At 35.4% G+C, this 21,912-nt stretch overlaps 1 protein-coding gene across 1 annotated transcript; it reads right to left on the bottom strand.

Moving 5' to 3' along the window:
- Positions 1 to 1,051: 1,051 nt before the first annotated feature.
- On the bottom strand, positions 1,052 to 21,610 carry LOC136815026 (E3 ubiquitin-protein ligase rnf213-alpha-like; the record flags this gene model as incomplete). The annotated part of the gene is given in 25 exon segments (XM_067071459.1): positions 1,052 to 1,774; positions 2,255 to 2,424; positions 3,217 to 3,306; positions 3,738 to 3,935; positions 4,469 to 4,700; positions 6,110 to 6,332; positions 6,940 to 7,020; positions 7,436 to 7,595; positions 8,460 to 8,720; positions 9,434 to 9,522; positions 10,079 to 10,265; positions 10,456 to 10,609; positions 11,190 to 11,293; positions 11,819 to 11,853; positions 13,165 to 13,267; positions 13,970 to 14,128; positions 14,893 to 14,928; positions 15,202 to 15,282; positions 15,716 to 15,823; positions 16,289 to 16,442; positions 19,363 to 19,640; positions 20,028 to 20,139; positions 20,447 to 20,695; positions 20,877 to 20,983; positions 21,493 to 21,610. Coding segments are annotated over 25 exon segments (3,652 nt in total), but the record flags the coding sequence as incomplete, so codon positions are not given.
- Positions 21,611 to 21,912: the final 302 nt, after the last annotated feature.

Below are 21,912 nucleotides of genomic sequence, written 5' to 3'. Positions count from 1 at the left end.
AAAAATTCCAGGAATTATTGGCATTTTAAGTTTTAATGTCAAAAATATTCGTCATGTCCATGTCAACCAACACAAAAATCCAACAAATCATAAAGCTTGGGACGGCCAATTGTTCCACCCCTTTTCTGGAAGAAATTTTTACTGTGTTATATTCTTCTCTTCATATTAATACCTTTCCAAAAAGTCCTGGGCCAAAAATTCTGTTTCAGCCATTTTGGGAAAATTAAGGAAAATAGCAAAAATTTAAATCGCTAATAACTCCTGGAATATTTATCCAAATGAACTGAAATTTGGTACGAAGGCAGAGTTTATAAATATCTTTATTTCCAAAAAATTGATGACGTCAGCATTTTTTAAAGGAAAAACGAAAATTGCTGATTTTTGCTGACGTCATCAATTTTTTGAATTTTTTTTTTTTGGAAATGAAAAACATTTATCCACCCTACCTTCTTACTAAATTTGAGCTCATTTCAATAAATATTCCAGGAGATATAAGTTTTTCAAATTTTTGCTGACGTCAGCAAAAAGTTTTTTGCTTTGAATTTCCCGAAATGGCTGAAACAGAATTTTTGGCCCAGGACTTTTTGGAAAGGTATTAATATGAAGAGTGAAAATAACGAAAAATTTTCCCATAAAAAGGGGTGGAACAACTGGCCGTCACGATTTAACGAATTTTTTGCACAGGCCGTCTGAGGGATGGGAGTTTGATCGCCATCAAATTTACTCCTTTTTTTCGTGCTGGACCTTGTTGGATTCGTTTACCCAGCTCACATCCAACATTTGAAAGGGAATGACGTCATTAGAAATAGAATTGAATGTTTTTTTGTCAAAAATTGCACAATCGTTCCGGATTTTCCGTATATTTTCCTCGCCTAAAGATTCGAAAAATATTGCACGGAAAAATCTCGGAACTCGTAAAATATTTCTCATATTGTACTCGCAACTGTCCAATAACTATTACATATTTGCTTTAACACGAATGGTGACGGCATTTTTTATTGGGTAAATTTCCGGGGAGGGTGTGTTGACAAAGTGACCAGTTATAGTACAATTACAAATAGTGAAATTGTTTCTTTCTGCAATAGAAATTAAATTACAATGTGCGATCATAAGACTTATAAAATCTAATAGCTACGAAATTTTAAATCAAAATATTCAAAAAAATTAAAACCCAGTCCAACAAAAATATACTGTATTTATTAAACAGAATTGAAAGCAGTAACAAAAGAGTATTTACATTAAAAATATAAAAAAATAACTAAAGCAGAACAGTTGATAGAAGATTTGTCCTTTCTTCAGAAAGCTTACCACCGTACGACTCTGAAAACTTTGTTATCAGCATAACACTATGGCACATCCAGATTCGTATCTTAGACAAAAATTGAGAGAATTTGAGAAAAATATTTGCGTGGTTGTTTGAATTGAAGGTCCGCTGGGAGCCTCTTTCACATATCAGAAAGATTTGTCCTGTACACTACACTACTAATCTCTAGGAACTCTGAACCGTTGTATAAAATCAACAGAACAGACGCTATGTTTCAAAGTATGAAAATATTTTTTACCAAAAATTTATCTACAGAAATATCTGACATGGATAAATTATTTATCGGCTCAACGTTTACTTTGAGCGCCAACTAATAATCCCCAATAAGCGTACACGTGTTTCAATTGGATTTCCTCAGGAATAAATTCACTGTAGGGTAAAACAGCTTTCTTTTGATCACCCAACATTTCGTTTTTATCGGCCATGTAATTGTCCAATGCTTCCCATAATCTAAAGTAATAAAAATATAATTTCATCAATTTTGTAAATCTCGTACCCAGAACAACTTGCACTACATTTTTATCTTATTGATCGACGTGTAAACTAAGTAACTGGGTTCAAGTTTCCACTGTTATGTCTCTCTAGAAATGGACTTCTCCCGAGATAATGCTTTGCCTAACATTACTGATTGTGGGAATCACAAAATTCAACTCCCCGTCAAGACCAACTGACTGAAAAGTTGCACCCAGAAGTCGGCAAAAATATTTCGTGTCTAACTGATAAAATAACTAACTTTCTGAACATGAATAAGTATCTATATATAAAGTAATCAATGGTCTCCGAGGAGGGTAACGCCCTTAAACTACATCACATTTGTTGTCTTTCTGAAATTAACTTTTTCAGAGTCCTGGTACTATCCCCGTTGGAAAATGGCCGTTGGATATCTTAGTTTAGAGAGCAAAATGACGGTATTGGGTTAAGAATACTTACTCGTAAGTATCATAATTTGCATCTTTATCGGGGAGCTCTAAAACCATGTATTCAGTCAAATGGCTCGTCATGGTCTTCTTATCAAATTTTGCGAAAGAAGATTTCGCCTCTTCCAATAATTTTCCTTCCAAAGGCTCTGTAAATATGGTCGCATCAAATGTGAATGGGTTCTGAAATTTAAAGAAAATTAAAGCTTTTATTAGTGATATGGGAAGATAAGACAAGCGAAGTCACATTACGTAATCTTAAAGAACTACTACTGAACTGCTACCGTGAAAAGCGCAGGTCGAAATCATATATTGACGCTGTGCCGACCAATCCAGATTCTATTCAGCGCGCAATCAACGCAGAGAAAAGTAACCACGACGACCATCCAAGATCTTGGATGAAGTTCAAAATGATACTTTTATTCCTGTCGTTGAAAACACAACTCAAAAATGTCATCAATGCTTTTTAAAACGAGTCAGTGATAGAGAATCATGTCTATTATTTCGATTCAATTATAATAGCATTTCCATAATTAATAGTTTAGTAACTACTGTTATACATTTGGGAATCATGTAAAAGATTTCTTTCGAAAGAAACTCATTCTAATTACACTTGGAGGTTTCTGGGGAATTCGTAAATAGGAAACTGCATACTGATGCAGTCTGCTAGACATTAATATGGTAATATTTACTCTTCATCTTTGATTTTTTCTACATTGATTAGATTGACACATGCGCGATAAAATTTCTATTATTGGTCTTCAGAGGTTGAAATATTGTTTGAAAACTCAACCTCTGATACTCAGGGTACTTTTCTGCGTTTGACACGAATCTCAAAAATTCTTCAATTTCCAAAATTAAATGAGTGTGCGAGTCTCTGAGTGCGTTTTCACTGCCGGTTATGAACTTTGGAGCAAGTTTACTCGAGGGCTTATGTAAGAAGATAAGATGGGACACAAAAAAATATTAAATTACCTGTCCGTTGTTATGAATCCGAATGGCACGCTCGACGGTCAACATCAACCATGCTGAACAAAGGTGGGTCAATCGAAGCAGTTTCTTCATCTATGAAAAGAAAAACCGTAAAGAACTGTTCTGACAGGGTGGTCGAAGGCGTCATCGCCACAAAAAAGAGGCCCTAAGTTCAAGTTTTTACCCCTTCCTATGTTCCATTCATAGTTCATAGCAAATCCGGTCATGTCTAAAAGAATTAAATTTCTGGGCTAATCCTTAAATCTAGGTAGAGTTTTCTACTTACGATTTTACGACCAGCAAGGAGCTTGCTATCAGGATTAACACTAAGCCGAACATATTAATAAGGTATATTTCGCCTGAAAAGATTACAACCCTATAAAGAAACTACTTAAAATTATAGTACATATTCAGTTTAACTGAAGATCCGTATTCACCAAATTAAAGTGAAAGATCAGCTTAACAACCTAATAAATAGCCATTTTTGCACCTATATTCCACTTTATATCCTACTGAAATCTTACCGTTTTGCTTGCTAAGTAATGTTTCGGATTATATCTCAACTTTGTATCTAAGTATTCATCATATTTTTGGTTTGGTGTTCCACCGTGAGCAGACAGAAAACCGATTGCAGTTTCAACAGCCTTCAAAGTATTGGAGAGATCGTCAATGTGTTTCAGCTCATCCAACATCTTGCGCTGTTCTTCATAAGCTATTTCAGTCTGAAATTCAAGATACCAAAGGATAATTATTAGGTGGTTTTATTAAGGTTTTTCGTCTGAGACGGTAAATGGATTTTAAACAAATGATTAGCACATATTCTTGAAATTTTGTTGAATTATACAGAGTTTTGAGACAGAAGCCTCTTTATATACTTCAATTAGGCGGAAATCTGTCTAAGACGGAAGAATTTCTAACGTTGAAATATAGTTAACAATTACTAGTAGCCCAAGGTAAGTTTTCTATCATTACCATACTGGTCCTGTAGGAAATCTAAATCTGCATCACTTGTATCAGCGAAATGCATTTTCAACGAAGATCAAGAAAGAAAAATGTGTACTTTCAAAAGGTATTACAGACATTTTTACCGGACACAAGAAAAAGCCTCAAGGACTCGTCAAAAAATCAAATCTTATGCTCTAATACTGAGCAGAACCAATTATTAAACCAGAAAAAAACCTCAAAAATTGATTTAGAAAACCTTTAAACGGGTAAGACTGATTTCATAAACCTTACGTTAATCTACAAAAAATACCTGAGGCACTTTCTTCCTCATATTGATAAATTCACGTGAGCTTTGAACGTTATCTCGATATTTGAACGGTTCCAACGTTCTCTCGATCATGCATTTACCATAACAAACTTTCTCCATGAAGCGACGTTCAATCTCTTGAAAATTGTACTCTATTTTTGTACCTTGACCGATAGCCAATGAATAATCACAATGCAGATACAGGATAGGGAGCAAGTCTTCTTCCGCTGTGTACCTACAGACAGAAGATAATATTCATGATATGCACCGTTGCAATTAGCCTAGAAATCTAAGCCAGATTGATTCAGTCACTTGGTAAAATCTAATGGTAAGTTGTGACTGAATGTCAGTTTTTCAAGGCAAATTCCGTACATCATAAAATCAATAAAGCACCGATAACACTATATTGTATAATCAGCCGTATATTGGCCTTGTAAAAACTGGCTTGGTTAACCAGGCTACGTTGCAATGTCTTCTACGGACCCAACAGCTTACTGGTTGCAAGTAACGTATTGACTGATTTTACGTCACTTACAACCAGTCAGCTATTGGACCCGTGATGAAATGTCAGAAGACATTGCAAATGGTGCATGTTATGAGTTAAAGGACATCATTTAACGTTTCCCCTATCATTTGCTTACATATCATATTTTAAACAAAAGAATCTTCCCTTTCGGCTTTCATCTATATGATAGAGAAATTATTTTAAACGTGAAATGATATTAAAAGGGTACTTTCACGTCCATCGAAAACTGTTAACATATTTCTCAACGAAACGTGCTTTAGCTAATCCCACTAATCACCAACCCTCCCTGAATAAATAAAAAACATTTCTCAGAAAAAAAAACAACATTTCAGGACTGGTTAAAACAGATGCAACATGGTATTGACAATAGTCGGGCATGGCTTTATAGAACCATTCATAACGACACAGACAGTGAGCATCGGTTGTGGTGCCAGTGACACTTAATTACTAAATACTAAATTAAATATTTAAATTAACTAAAGTTCTCCCTCTACGAAAACTGTCCTTAGAGCCCTTTACTTTTAGGTACCAACAAATAGACAAGGGGTTTGGAATAAGTCGGATGGTTGGAAAATTCTTTAAATGAAATACCCGGGGGAGGGGGTCTGTATCCTGTTTTAAAGGAGTGAAGCAAAATCAAGCAAAAGGAGGGAGATTAGAAGAATGTGTTCTAAGATCTTAATAAACATTTTCTAAAAGATAATCAGCGTGGGTGGGGACTGTTATTAGTTACCCGAGAGTTGGTTTTCCTCCCACTAAACCCTTCTTACTTTTGTCGGCTTTTATTATACGGCGATGAAAGCTTGACTTTAATTTTAAATCAAATTATAATTCTTTCTGTCGTTGAATATATCCATGAATCTGGAAGGTTCAGTGGTGCGTTATTTTAGTCTACTACAACCATGGCTCTCTCCACGTCACACCTTATTTTACTTTTTCCTTTCTTCGTAGTCTATTACCTCTGGCGATATAACTTAAGTTTCTAGCGGTGCGAGGGACTATATTAATGTGTTTAGTAGTGTTTTGTAGTATATGTTCGTAGTGAACCCTGTGTTTATGTTTCAATAAAGAAAAAAAAAAAAAGTTGGGAACTTTAATATCATATGAAAAATACTAACCTGATTACTTCTGATTCTTTTAAAACATTAATATCGACAACTTTAATGAAAGCACCAGGTAGTTGCTGGTATAATATTAAGAAATCGTTCTGGATATATTGCAAAAATCTGATCAATGACTGCAAACAACGACCGGATCCTTCATTCGAGACCAGGAAATATTCGAATTTCGTTTTGGAATCCAGTTTCTCAGGATGGAAGTTTGCATCTGGTTTGAATGGCCCTAAAAAAAATTAATCAAGCATTAAATCCAACATAGGGTTTCACTTTGTTTTGGAAAAAGATGGTTTGGGACTGTCAGATGAGAGAACTTTAACCTTTTAACCAAATTTTAACCTTCATCTCTCATCTAGGTTATTATCCACAATTGTTTTAAAAATTAATAGTACCCTATCATAAACCTAGATACGAAAACGCATAATGATCTGGAAGGTGAACTAATGGACAATTTGATCATACTTAAGTATCCAGTGGTCTAGTAGAATTTTAGTCTGAATCTCAGACCTCTATAGATTTGCTTCCTTTATATAAGAAATCTTTTCGCTAGAGGATGAGCAGAAGCCTTTACAGAAGAATTTACAGCCCGGGTACTACAGTTGAATTCAAGGGACCAAGAATTCTCTTCGAATTATAGAAATATTCGGATTTCGTAATTCGAGAGAGTACACGCTTTTTTTTTATAAGAATAACTTATATAAGAATATCAGGGTGAGATTTCAGAGTTAGAACAATAGAAAAATAAGAATAATGCTCACCCTCAGCCAAAGTACACAATTCTTATAAAAAAAGCGTGTATGTTTAAGAATAGACTATTGATACAGGATTCTTACCATGTTCTTTGAGGTCTTCTGAGAGCTGGTTCCAAACTCTAAACACAACTTTAGAAGTCTGTTGTAACTTCTTGTACAATTCTGATGAAAAATAAGAATAGAATTTATAATGAAGACAGTGATAACTAAAACCCTGGACAAGATTATAAAGCAGGAGTCCCGCTAAAGGATTTTCGGAAAATTTAATTTTTCATCATTTATTCGTCTTTACTTTTTGGTATCTATCATTTTTCGTATATATTGATTTTATATACATATTGAGGCTTTGCCGACTCTTAAACACCCAATTTGTTTCTTAGGAAAATGGACAAAAACACTAACAAAAGTGACAATAAAGCATTTTTTTGGCTTAAGGTATGTGTACATGTTTTATAAAAGTTTGAAAATTAAGAACATCCAAAGACTTAAAAAATTTGGGTTATTCTTTCATTTAAAAACATGTACTCGAAAACTTTAAAGATTCATAATTGAGACCAATCAAAAAAATAACACGAACCTTTGTTTCCCTTTTCCTTGCTGAGGTCTTTCAAAAAATCCCCGATGGTAATTTCTTTGGCTTTCTTCTTATCGATTCGATATTTGTAACGCAAATGTAAGAGTTTGTAGAACTCCACCAGCTTTGGTAGTTCTTTGACAGACTTTTCGTAATACTTCTCCTACAAAAGTGCAAGAAATTTTACCATAATTTCCAAAAGCCGAGAAAAATTGTAATAATTTAAATGGGCTCCTCCAGAAAATCAGCAAATGGGATAAAAGATTAATTTCCGAGCCCTTGATAGCTAAATAGTACTGAAATTTTATTATTCAGGTGTTATTATCGGTTTCTAAGGGGCTTGACTTGATTAGTGTCCTAGAGTAGAATGGTGTTCAGAAATTTGTTTATGTAACAAAGGATCGTAATAGCGGAAATAATGGAAAAATATTACCAATTAAGGGGAAAAACTCTGATCTACGACCATTCCAGAGGAAGGCGTGCGTTACTTCACTTTTTGACTGGAGACGGCCAGTAGGAACCTAGAAGCACCGTAACCCATGCACCATTCGACAACACCCATAGAGGCGGACTATCCCTAATCGTCGTTGACAATTTCTCGGAATGACCGTCTATTATATTCATTACCAAGATAGGTAGTCACCATTGACTTCCAAGCCCGAAGAGCTAGACTAGAGACTCCTGGATGGGAAATGAAACCACTTATTTCCCATCTAGAACGCCCGCGCGTAATTTTTACACAAACACCGAAATAAAACTAAAATCTATCGCTAGATTTAAAAAAATGCAGTTCTCAACAACAAAGGAACCGCTAGCCGCTAGATACAATATCCGTCGTCATGATTACGGCGCGTTCTAGGCGCGTTCTGGATGGAAAATACGAAGAAGCTTCGCTTTTTCTTGCCTGGGAAGGTAAAAGATTCTATCTAGCCCTTAGGGCTTTAAAATCAATGGTAGTCACATGCATTACGAGTGTGAAAGAAGCGGAGGGTGCTCGTCATTTCTAACAAACAATTCTTCTTCATACCTCATTCAAGAAACGGTAAAGCTGTCGAAATTCTTCGCCGCCATTTTGTGTGAATTTCTCTTGAAGTTTCATTCGCATATGGTTGATACTCAATGGTTGTCGATATCTCCATAATTGAGTTGCTTTCATGACGTCAAAATTGCTGGTTGGTGTTTCACGATGTTCATCGATTTCGTATAGTCTTCTGATTAAAGGATCAGCGCCTACTTGTAAATCATCAAGACACCTCCTTTTGGTTCCTTCTAAGTCGTTGTTGTAGCTCTGGAAATATGAAGACAAAATTAAAAAAAAGAGGTAAATCTTTGTTGAGGCTCCGTTGTTCTCTTTTTTCTTTCGGCACTTCGAGTGTTAAATTGTTCTTATCCTGTTCTTACTTTTAGGGTGACATAAAGACATTTTAGGCTTTATACCGTAGTTTTTACTATTTGCACCCTTAAATTCAACAATTTTGAGCATTGTCAGCATTGTTCTTATAAAGTTGTTGTTATAAAATTATTATTATAAGAAAAAGAGTGTACAGATTCGAAAAGAATTTTGAAATTAAATTTTACAACAAAATAAGAAATATTTTTGCAATTTTAAAGTTAAGGTTCAACAAATAAAATTCAAAAAGAAAATTTGAAGTTAGATATCTATCAGAGGGGGGTCGGACTCGAAATCTTCGAACCGATAAAGCATCTGGGATGACCATCCGGCCGTCGCACTAAGCATCCAGCCGTTGAATCGGAATGAGCATCCGGTCGTCGAATGGAGCTTCCAGCCGTCAAAATGACCACCCGGCCGTTGAAACGAACATCCAGTCGTCGAAAGGAGCATCCGGCCGCCAAAGCGAGTAGGCGGGCATAAAGCTCAAAAGCAGACCTAGCCAGGACCCCAGGACCCTAACGAGGATGATCCTAATCTTGTTAAAATCCTCAATGGGGGATCCCAGATTTTTCCTTCTGTTGAAATTAAAATAAATTCAAAGCACTTACCTGGACAAAAGATTGTACAAAGATGAGATCGAAATCGTTTTCGAATTGATTTCTTCCATTTGGTTGAGGAAGTTGGGTGACAGTTGCACCTATATATGAAATAGATCGATACGATATAGTGAGGTATCATATACTAGCCGCTATGGATTCCAGCGTCAAAGAACCTCTGATTGTCAATTTCAGCGCTCCTTTGCTTTTTTACACCAAAAGACCCAGCTGGCACACAACGTCACAACAACGTCCATCCCTAACGTTCATAAAATGTTAGAAGAACGTTAAAACAACGTTATGTGTCAGCTGAGGAGGAAATATATCCAGTCTAGCATGCTAGATGATTAATACAGGCAGAGTAAAAATAAGTCGAAACAAGCAAAATACAATGTAAGGAACCAACTGTAAGATCGCGTAATACACTTATCGTATTATCATACAACACTCACATAACTATATTACACGGATTATCCAGCCAAAAAAGTATGACTCCAATTTCACGAAAATTCTGCTTTAAACGCTTGTTATTTGGGCGAAAATCCATGTTGAAAAATTACACTGGACGGATTTCCTTCTACAACGGGACGGGAAAGTTGCAATACTGTACCAAAAAAGTATGCACTCTAACCGCGAACAAACTGAAACTTTTCATACCTTGTTGGTCAAGATGATTGAGATTAAGCGTCCTCAAATGTCGTATGAACAAGTGAATAAGTAATATAATATCCTCATTGTTTTTACCAAGGACTTCTCTTAACAATCGAAAGTCTAATCTTAGATGGTTCACAAAGAAGCCAACAACATCATGGTCTGGTGCTTGGTGGATCAAGGCTAGAATGCTCTGAAATCATAAAAAATTAAATTTAAAAGAAATTCTTTGGAACAAGACATATTGTGGGTTACCTTACCTTGAATTAGAATAAAGATTACCAGATTACCACATTGGTTCCGTTCCCAAATCACAATGTCTAACTGTTAAGTATAGTTAATTTATTATGTCAAGAAAAAGGGAGTGTAGGGAATCTACATACATTTGGGTTGGATTCAAAGCAGCCAAGAAGCATGGAAAGATTGATGAGAAGTCGTTGAAGGAGATTGTTCAATGGTTTCAATTGACGTTCAGGAGCTGCAAATTGTGGTCGTTGTTGATGTGAACCACAACTGTAGCCAGCTAATGTGTTGTTTCTAGGAAAAAAATGTTTATCTTATTACACAAATATTACTACGCAAGTATTCAACGGTCTTTAAATTAACACGCAAAAAATTAACACGAATTTTATTTGCTTTTTCAAGGACACCGCGGCTGGTTTTAATTAAGGGGGTTTTTATTAACACGAATTTTTTCAATCTGCGTTAATAAAATTACTAGTAATATTCGTGTAATAAGGTAGTTACTTTTTGATGTGATGTGTAATATATAGAAGAATTATAAGCTGTAAGAAGTACAAAACATTGTCTAGATGCAGGATGGATTTTCATGGCGACCATAAAATGGGTGCAGATGTGGAAGTAGGAAGAGAGACATTACTTCTGATGGTGATAAAGAAAAGTTAAAAGAAGATCCTCCTGTTGCGCAGGAGGCGAAACAAATTCACTCATTCTTCTGTTTCAAAAACGATGTTTAATCAAATGGTATTCATGATATGCACCATTTTGCAATGTTTTCTGATATTACACCACGGACCCAATAGCTGATTGGTTGTAAATGACGTAATAACTGATTTTACGTCAATTTTCATGATTAGAACCCTATAACATGGAGTACCTTTGTCCATCGACTCGTTTGTTTTGTTGGTCTAGAGTGTGATCACGTCCACCGATGTTTGCACCACATTCGGGACATGGTCTGTTCGTCATTGCACGACCACACTATAAATCAAACGTCAAGAGATTAAATACAAGGTAAGAATAGCAACGTCTCAAAAAGACTTTGTTCGAGTCATCAGCGAACACAAATCAATGATAACTAGAGGGGCTGAAACTTAAACTGAACTTGCGTTTCTTTTCACTTTTCAAGATCTTCGTTGTCCGTAAAGAGACCCGATAATTTCATACACGTTGTTTTTATAAGAACAAAAGGCTTCGATGGTCAAAATGTTAAGAACAAGTTAAGAACATTTGAAGGCTTTACGGAATCGGAAACAACCAATTTTTTTAGGAAAATGGGTAAGACTTTTCACAAAATGGAGAAAATAAGAACATTTTAAGAACATATTTAGGCTTAAAACCCAAATAGTTAAGAACAATCAAAGGCTTCAAAGTTTTTGGTTGTTCTTATAACAAAACGTGTACTGCGCTATGTTACACGTGAGATGCACTCTGGTACAGAGCCTGATTCTCATGGTTTAAAAGGCGGAACGAGAAGAAAAAAATGGTGAAAATCAAAACCAATACCTCAGTGATGACATACACGTGACCATTTGGACATTCTAAATAAAAAGAGAGTGAAACAGAAAAAGAAATTATGTCTTCTATAATTGAAATTTGCCTTTGATGCCAGAAAATCTTGCGAATTAGGCAGAAATCTTTCGTATTTTGATTGAAGTTCAAAGTTAATTGTTTCGTGGGAATAGATTATCCCAAAACAACGGATACTAAAGTCTGTTCACGATAAGTGTGCACTCTTTTTTCTTTCACCTATAACTTTTGAAAGAATTTTTCAATCTTTATAAATTTGGTATCGTTGGAGAGATATTTGTGAGTGGAACAATTTGAAATAAAAAAGTCTTTAAAAAAATTCTAAAAATGAAGATGAAAATGAAGAAGAAAAAAATGAAGATCTTGTAGAAAAATGCTATAACTTTCATTTTCACTGGAGAGATTCTTTGATCTTAGGAGATCATCACTATGAAGTAATTTTACTAAAATATTTATTCAATAAAAAGTTATGATACAAAGTTAATAAGTGATTGACCCCAAAAAACAGCAGAAAACAGCAGAAAACAGCGTTTTTAGACGTCAATCAGCTTATAACTTTGCTTGATATCTTTTGACTGAATGATTATTTTTGAGAAATTTTTTACAGTAATAATGTTCGATAATCAAGGATTCACTTCAGTGAAAATGATAGTTATAGCACCTTTCAACAAGATCTTCATTTTTTTCTTCTTCATTTTCATCTTCATTTTTAGAATTATTTTAAAGATTTTTTCATTTCAAATTGTTCCACTCACTAACATCTTTCCAATGATACCAAATTTATAAAAATTGAAGAATTCCTTCAAAAGTTATAGGTAAATGAAAAAAGAGTGCACACTTATCGTGAATAGACTTTAATTTCTTATATTTAGTGGTCATTTACGACATTTCTGGACGCGAAAATCAATGACCTGAAAGTAATATCATGAAAATCTTTAACACCCAATTACCAAATTACCAAACTGGGAAGTGGAGGAAATCCCATAGGAAAGGTTTGACTACTTTAAGGGCAGATCCTTTCACGATTCTTGCCCTTTTTCGCGAAAGTTTCTGCCAAGTAATAAATTAAAGAGAAATTCGCGAAAGTTTTTTTCGCGAAAAGTACACTTTTTTTGCTATTTTATACTCAGTTTTCAGTTTTTGTGAATTTTTATCGCTTTTTTGCCTGCAAAATGAAATAACCGTCTAAAATTCGCGAAAGTTATATCCGCTGAAATCGTTTCAAAAGTAAATTTTGCGAAAGTTAAATCTGCGAAATTTCGCGATATTGCAACCTCGCGAAAGTTTCTGCCCGCGAAAATTTCTGCCCTTAAAGTACTTACGATAAGGAACAAACTGGTTCAAACCATCATGGCGACCTCTTCTTCTGTTGGTATTGAAAATCTCTTGAAAGTTATCACTTGGCATTGTGGGTAGATACCATCCCTTAATGAAGAAAAAGAATCTACCAATGAGATAATATTACTAGAAAAGTATTACTATTTAACAAATTCGTAAATTTAAATTTAACTTAGTGAGTTTGGCCGTAGGACTTTCGAATCGTTCGAAAAGTTGCAAATTTGAAAAATTCAACACGCATAGTATTGATTTTCGGGTTAATTTCGGTTTTTTCTCGCAGCCCGCCCGCCGGTATTATGCCGATAAAGATTTAGATATTTATTAAATGAAAAAAGAAAAAAACGACAAAAATATTAGCAGGCATTATCTCTAGAAAATAATTAAAGATACAAATACACATTTTACAGAATTTCAAGAACAGCTCGTCAGAGTTGTCCGCTATCTGGATAGGGAACATCTCCTTCTCACAGACCCATTGGGACCCCTTCCCGCTGGAAAAATTAGCCAAAATATAGTCCCCAGTGGAAAATTATATCCTGATTTTTGTCCCTGCTGAAAATAATCAGATAAGCTAATCCCCACTGCAAAATATTGTGCTATTTTTTCCATCTCCACTGAATTTTCCTGCTCGAAAATAATGGAATTCAATTCCCCTGCCATAAAAATTATGGGAATATCAATCCCCATCGAGCTTTGGGCCGTTATTTTTACCCCCACTGGCTGGAAAAATCCAACCAGGTCTGTGAGAAAGGGGTGTTTTTCAATGTTTGATTCAATCCTTTCACAAACCTGGCAAGCATCGGGCTGTCGAGCAAGCAAATAGAATAATCGCAGCATCCCAACACCATTGCTGACTTCATTTAAAAACAAAGAGAAGTGGTATAGTATTTCCACAATATCTCGCTCCAATTGACATGGTTGGAGGTTTGCAATAGTCTCCTGTAGTGCCTAAAAAATTAAATTAGAGTATTTTTTATTTTCCCAGCTGACACACAATGTTGTTTAAACGTTAAAATAACGTTATATGGACGTTGTGAACGTTAGATAAACGTTGAAACAACGTTGTGTACCAGCTGGGTTAACTTTCAATCGTTTTGGTGTTATTTGTCAGCTAAAATATTATTTATATCTATTACACGTTTTTTTTTATAAAAACAAACTATATAAGAACATTCTAAGGCTTTGGAGACTTAAAAACATGCATTTTCTTAAGAAATTACATCAAAATGCTCAAAAAATGCTGAAAATAAGAACATTTTAAGAACATTTTTAGGCTTCAAATCCAAAAAACTAAGAACATCTGAAGACTTCCAAAATTTTTGACGTTCTTATTAAAAGAAAACGTGTATTCCAATAATTCGATGTCAATAGTTAGCTCCGAAACGAGAAATATTTGATTTTGACCGGCCAGCACAAGAAGGCTTTTACAGATCACAGTCCTACATGGTCATGAGCTTTAAGCAGGTTTTACGAGTCAAACAAAGAGAATAAATCGAATATAGAAAGAAATTTAGTCATATTAATGGATGAAAATTTCAGGAATTGTTATAAATAATAATAACAGTTTTACAAATTAGCAGGCCACCGTGTGGACACATAGGCCTCTATGAATCGCTCATACATTTTGGGTTAATTAGTCATTAGGTAAATAGGTTTTTAGTAATAAGGTAAATAGGTTAGATTCAAAATCAATCGAAGAATTCAAAGCTTACATTTGCTTGGTAACGGTTCATCATTTGATTCAATTGCTAAGGCAGAGAAATCAAATGAATTATCATAACGAATGAAGATTATTTGGACCTTGATCTTGAGAACAATAGACCATTTCATCTCATATCCATACAAGGGATGGACGATTTTGCTATTTTCCAGGGGGTATCTACACATTTTCAAGAATTTTTTGGTCTGAAAAGGTTCGTCCGATCCCTCCTTTTATCAACTTTATGCAAAACCTTAGGATTATTGGTGGCAGCTTGACATTCTATGGTTTAACATAAGATGGTAGATTGATGGTCCCATACCTCAGGCTTGGGTTGATAATTGGCGAAAACGCTTTCATGCAATAATGCCAAACTGGTCGTTAATTCATCAACCACAGCAACCTAGAATAAAATGATTTTATATCAGAGGTTGTAAGTATCACTTTTTGTTAGATACTTCGAGGAAAAGAAAACTATTCTTTTTCAGGCCTCTTTTTCCAAAACTCAGATATTGTGACGTGCCGTGGCACTCATAAAGTTCGACCTCAAGTAAGCATTGCTCTCCCAGTGTCGTTCGAGTGTCATGGTATACGCAATGGCTTGGCAGCGTCTGTCAAATCGCAGTGTCTCACAGCGCCGTGATTCCTACTCTTTCGTAGGCAGGACCCATTCCAAATGCATTAGGAGGGCTCATATTTATCTATCTATCTTCCAAAACTCTTGGACATCAAGTTGGACAACAATATCATTACGCTGTGGAAAAAAAAACAACAAAATGTATGAATTATTTCTCAAAATTTTTGTCTCGTTTTTTTTTTAAAGAGTCAAATCATACCGGCTCCAAGTCAGCATTCAAATTTCTTTGTAGAGCTTCTTTTGCCATCTGGTCTCGAATCTCTTTGTAAGCAATCCCATACACCAAAAACCGGTCGTTTCCCGTGTTCTAGATTAAAAGATTCTAAATTGACAATCCCACTCGGAATACTCCCCTACAGAGATCATTCAAGTTTTCTCTACATAGACCAAGAAAAAATCTAATTAAGTTCCCAGTACTGTTTGGCAATTAAGGAAACGAGGCTTGCGAAGAGGAGACTTTTTTACATTCTCGATAATGAAAATAAAAATTTTGGTCAGGAAAGAATATTACCTGACTAAAGGATAAGACTTATAATTATAAACACCACACTGTCTTAAAAGTTAAAATACTATATTACTCCGAATAAACCCCCCTTCTTTCAAATGCGGGTCCCATTCACTTTGTTGAAGTGACCTTGGTTATAAATTATAAAATAAACGCCGATCCTAAAATCCAAAAAACTTGATAAACACCCGAGGAGTTTATTCGAAGTAATACAAAACAATGCACAACGATTATCTCCGAAACACTCAACAGAAAATTGTTTCATACATTAGCAGGATCAGTGTTCTCTCTTTCCATGTTCAGCCAATCATATTCCGACATTTCAATCACGTGATCAAGTTCTCGGTAGCCATGCTCGAAGACAATTTGTTTTAAAATGAACAAATGCATTTCGGTGTTCTTGCAACCCTCTTGACAAAACCTTCAAAGGAGAAAATAGTTTAGATCAATTCATTGGACCCAGATTAAACACACATCTATTGCACTCCTCATAATTGGTCAGCCTAAGCTGAGCATTCAAATAGGTAAAATTTTCCAGTTCCTCCATGAGACGGCAAAAAAAAAATCCGATTTTCCGATCTCACTTTGATTTCTAAACTTTCTTCCGATCGGGTTAACTTTTTGGGTACTTTTAGCGTGCGTTGTTTATACAGATCATAATGTAGTTTCAAGATGGCGGCTTGAGCGATAGTCAGATGTGATAAGTCAGTGTTGTACCAAAGTACCAAAGTATTTCCAGTGTAAATCTGTTGCAAGATTCAATTTCTGTCATTTATTTTTTTAACTCGGCAAATCAAACACATGATCTTCATCAAGGGGATTCTTTTTCTACATCCTTTGAAGGTTTATTAAAGCCGTTTGCTCAAGTTTTTGTGTTGAATTTTCTGATACTTTTTATTGCTGCTTTTTAATAGTTTTTGTAATAATAACATATTTTCTTGTTTGCCTCTAGGGGGATTCATGGTGTTATAATGTTATTGGAATTTGATAAAGTTTACAAAAGTACAGCTACTGTATAAATTTGATATAAAGACTGGATGCAATCGTGCTTTTTTGGACTTGGACGTGTTTGTGATAAAGGCGAATCGCAAAAAACTGTTTGACTCCCGTCATTTCTACTTTAAAAAGTGGGAGTCGTTCGGCCGGTCAGTCGAAAATATTTTTCTGTTAAGAAGCAGCTATACATCTTGTTGAAAGGGAATTCGTGTGGACTGATCTGAATTTTAGAATTGAGAAACCATGGATAAACTGGTGTTTTCGGTTTACTCTCCATTAGCATGCGGCTCTCTACTTCGATTTGAAAACTTTTAAACACAGAGCGTGCAGAGGTCGACAGTGGAAATCCAGCAAAGCAGCGGAAAAGCTTTCTGACTCTCCAGCTCTACCTGCTGACCGTAAATCAGATGAGGGGAACCAAATGATGACATCACATCTCCTATTATTAGACTTGCAAAATTATGACAAATGGTCTTTGGAATTTGATCATTTATATTAATATTAATATATACAGTTCTTGTTCAAATTGATCAAACTATTTTTCACGCAGTTCCGGACGCAGATTGTGTTTTTCTAACCTTTTCTAACCTTGGCGCACATTTTGACTGAATGATGGAATGGAATGAATGGCGATAACAGTTTATAGATATCTCTTATCAGACTTGCAGAAAGCGGGCTGCCGTCAAGTTACACAACATGCACACTCTCGTCACAACTTGCACAGCCATAACAAACAGATCAATCTGGTCTTCATTTAACATTGTTTTAAAGTTTAAAAAACACTGCCAGTGCTTGGCACAGAAGAGAGGACTCCCAGTTGAAATTAATTGCTACACCGCTGCCCTGTTGAATTTATTTATTATGGTTGTGTGTTTATTCCGCCAAGGCGGTAAATCAATCGCCCAAATTCATAGACCAATCAAAAGCGAGTTTAAAGCAAAACGGGGGGAAAATGAGCTTCCCCGCATAGTTATGAATTTTAAGTTTTGCTTTCGATTATCATTTGCGACCAGCAAAGTCTTCAAGATGGTTGTGTGCATGTTGTGTAACTTGACGGTACTAAACTACAACATTTATTTACCCAGACTGGAGGGGCCATCCATATAGTACGTACACAGTGAAGGGGGGAGAGGGGGTTTAGCAAAAGCGTACATCTATTGTTTAAACAAAGTCATTTCTATTGTTCTCTGCATACAAGGGGGGAGGGGGTGTCAAATATTTGGAAAATCTTTGCGTACGTACTATATGGACAATGCTAAAGAGAAGTATACTTTGAGCTTCTCGAGGGGGGGGGGGGGGTCGGAGGAGCTCTCAGGCTTGTTTTACATAATTTTAAATCAAGTTATCAAATGTTTCACATTTTGTACATTATTCAAAATATTTAGTCTACTCTGTTTCAGTGCATGTTAACCCACTTTTTAAAGCTATCTAGCTAAGCTCTATTGGCTGACCTTCCAGCCTCGGCTGGTTTATTAACCCTTTAAAGTGCCACCGTCATTTGTTTCTAATTTTTTTAAAGAAAATCGCTAGTTCAAACTTTAAAGGCTTATATCTCCAGATCTAGAAGCAGTTACAAGCTCGTTTATAGTCCGTTGGATAGCTAAGAGTCTCCTCTTTCTTTTAGGCGCCTAGGAAGTGCTGGGTGGGCGGCGGCTAAAGGAGGGGGGGGGGTAGGTAAGGGAAATTAAAGCAGTCAAGCGGGCCTACCTGAATGATAAAAAAGTGTCCAGTGGTAAAACTTCAAATTAATTCGCTGGTGGACAGAATCAAGTAAATCAGGGCCAAATTTGGAGGTTCTTGGCTCACTCGTTGACCAAAAATGGTCAAAGAAACGGTCAAAATCTTAAAAAAGTGAATTTTTGCATTTTTTTGACTTTTTAGCTTAAAATCTCCCTGGTCTAGAAGTCGGCTTGTTTTGAATTTTAAGGTTGTTATTCTTTTCCCATCGTTTTTTATCTCATGATCAAAATCCAAATCAGAGAGTGGGCCATAGAATAGGAAAAAGCCGTTGCAGTGAGAGGACAATATGTGACGTCACCCTGAAGCGACTGTGAATTGCTCATCGATATTGATCATGTGGTCAAAATAAAACGAATTTTTCTACAGTTGACTAATTCAATCTTCAAGGGGCCCAAAAATTCCTTCGAATTACAGAAAGATTCAGTTCGAATTAAAGAGAGATTCGAATAATAGAGGATCGAATTAGAGAGATTGGACTGTATTTGCTTGCGCTTCCTATTCAATTGAAAGTTATAGAACGAGAAAAAGACTTAATTGCCTTGCTTTCATACTACAGGAGTCTCCTGTTCACTAAGTTCTCATTTTTATTCATAAACAAAATATACCTCATCAATAATGGAAAGAATGTTCTCAATATATCTTTATCTGCATCTTTGTTCTCGTGATCGCCAATATAAAGCTTTGTAAGCAAAGCACACGAATGAGTTATGGCAACTCTAGCTCTGGCAACATCCTTGAGAAGACTGGCAGAGATCTCATGAACGTTCCGATTTATGGTTAATTGCTGGATACTGGTGTTTAGAAAATTTGATAGTTGAGTGATGTATTCTTCAGTAATAAACTTGTTTCCTCGTTGAAAAGCTAATTCAGCACTTTGGTTATCCTAAAATTTCGAAAACAGTAACCGTATTGATTCTTTTAAACAGCCCTCCTAAAGATTTAATAAACGACCAGGGCTTTAATTTGAAGTAATACGGTAGGGGCTTTTTAAAACCTTTGTTGACAACCTTTGCAATTGATATCTTAAGTTATTTATGAATATGACAATATTAATGTTATTCTTCTAGTGGCATTGAAGTACAATACAATACTGATGTTTTTAACCATCGGACCGTTGTTCTTAAATCAAGCCCGAAAGAAATCACAAATTTCGACCGATTTTATTTCAGTTGATGTAAATTATCAATTTAATGGATAACTTTTGATCGTCTTACTTTATGCAATGTTAAAATGTGTTACGAAAAAAGAAAGAAATTGTTAGTTATTTTACCTCGTAGCAATTGACAAACAATTTGCACATATTCCATTTGTCTTCGTCATTTTGAGCGAACTGCATGTTATCTCGAAGATATTGATCGAAATATACATCCACCTCAACTTCCCTGGAATGAATGAATGAATGAATGAATGAATAAACGAACGAACGAACGAACGAACGAACGAACGAACGAACGAACGAACGAACGAACGAACGAACGAACGAACGAACGAACGAACGAACGAACGAACGAACGAACGAACGAACGAACGAACGAACGAACGAACCAACGAACGAACCAACGAACGAACGAACGAACCAACGAACCAACGAACGAACGAACGTTTGAGTGAGTGAGTGAGTGAAGTGTTAAAATGAACGAACGAATAGACAAAAAAACTAACAAAAATGAACGAATCAATATAACTGACCTTTTCATAAGTTGTTGGAGTATAAAAGACCGGATGACAGGTGAATTATCTGCTTCATCAGCGATGGGAGAAAATTCTCTTGTTTGATCACCTCTTGATGTGAAAGTATATCGCATGATTTTCTTCAGAACTTCTTCATTTTGCTGAGTGTTGGTGTCGTTGTTATGTTTGCTGAAACAGAACTCTTCAACGATGTCCACGAAAAACTGAGCACAATTTTTCTTGAATGATGTTTTCAGTGATTTGGATCTATTGAATAAGAGGTTTCGAAAAAATTTGAAATCCATGAAGAAAGAGTTACGATGATACGGGTTTTTAGAAAGGGTCGTTTCTCAAAATTGAATACCCGATAACAATCCTACAAAGCACTTAGAAAAACATTTTGTTGTAAAAACTTTGTATTTAATATTCGGATTTATATAAAATTTACCTTGGGGGTTGCCTTTGTTCATTTTCATTCAGAACATTTTGAAGAAATTTTTCGATTTGATCCCATGCTCGAGTCTCTTTCATTCCATTCTTCATATCTCTCAAAACCTGTAAAGAAAATGCAGAAACATTTTTTTATTTTACAATAAGCAACCAGGTTACTATAAGGCAAGAGCCCTGAAATTAGCCAATTTTTTCACTATACTTTTTTTATAAGAACAATTTTATAAGAACAATCTCAAAGGCTCAAAATCGCCAAAAAATAAGAACAATTCAACAACAATGCTGAGCCTAAAATTACTCAATTTTAAGCAAATTAGGGGTCGAAGTAGTAAAGATTGGTTATAACGTCTAAAATACCTCAACTACACCCTATAACAGAACAGGATGAAAACCATTTGAGGCTCAGAGTGCCAAAAAGAAATAAGAACAGCCGAGCCTCAGAAAAATTTTACTGGTAGTTATATAAAAAAGTAAATTTCGTAAAGTAAAAGCTTTTTAGATAATCTAAATGCTACCCCAGCCCTGAGTCGAAAAGTGTATAGTAACTCTTTGCTTACTAAGTCAAACACCGTATCATTGTCACTCAAAAAATGATGGACAGCAAAGTCCTATACCTTCCAAAATTCGAACACAGTCTCCTGTTCAAATGAGCTTTCGTTTTCTTCTTCAATGGAAAAATGTCGGACACTGATTTCATATAATTGAAGGATTCGTAATTGTGTCCAAATCAATCTAAATTGATAATAATCAAATTATTTGCTAAGAAAATAAGTTACAATCTCGGTCAAAATATATTGGGAATTTTGGTAATTCCTCGTTTTCAGCAATTTAAAGTTCGGGCGAAAAAGTCGCTTTTGGGCAAATTTATCCGAATATTTCAATTTGGGAGGGGTTTATAGACTTCCTGGCCCTATTGAGCCCTATTGGACTATTCTTGGACTTTTAGTTCCTCAGATCCTAAGCTCCTAACTTAAGTCTAGCGTTAAAAATCAGAGTTAAAACTCTACCCGCCCAACCTAATTTAGAGCACTTCC

Source organism: Clytia hemisphaerica, unplaced genomic scaffold (genome assembly GCF_902728285.1).
Source record: "Clytia hemisphaerica strain Z4C2 unplaced genomic scaffold, Clytia hemisphaerica genome assembly, whole genome shotgun sequence".
Taxonomy (NCBI): Eukaryota; Metazoa; Cnidaria; class Hydrozoa; order Leptothecata; family Clytiidae; genus Clytia; species Clytia hemisphaerica.
Note: the sequence above shows the minus strand (reverse complement) of the source record. Positions and strands in the feature narration are given on the sequence as shown.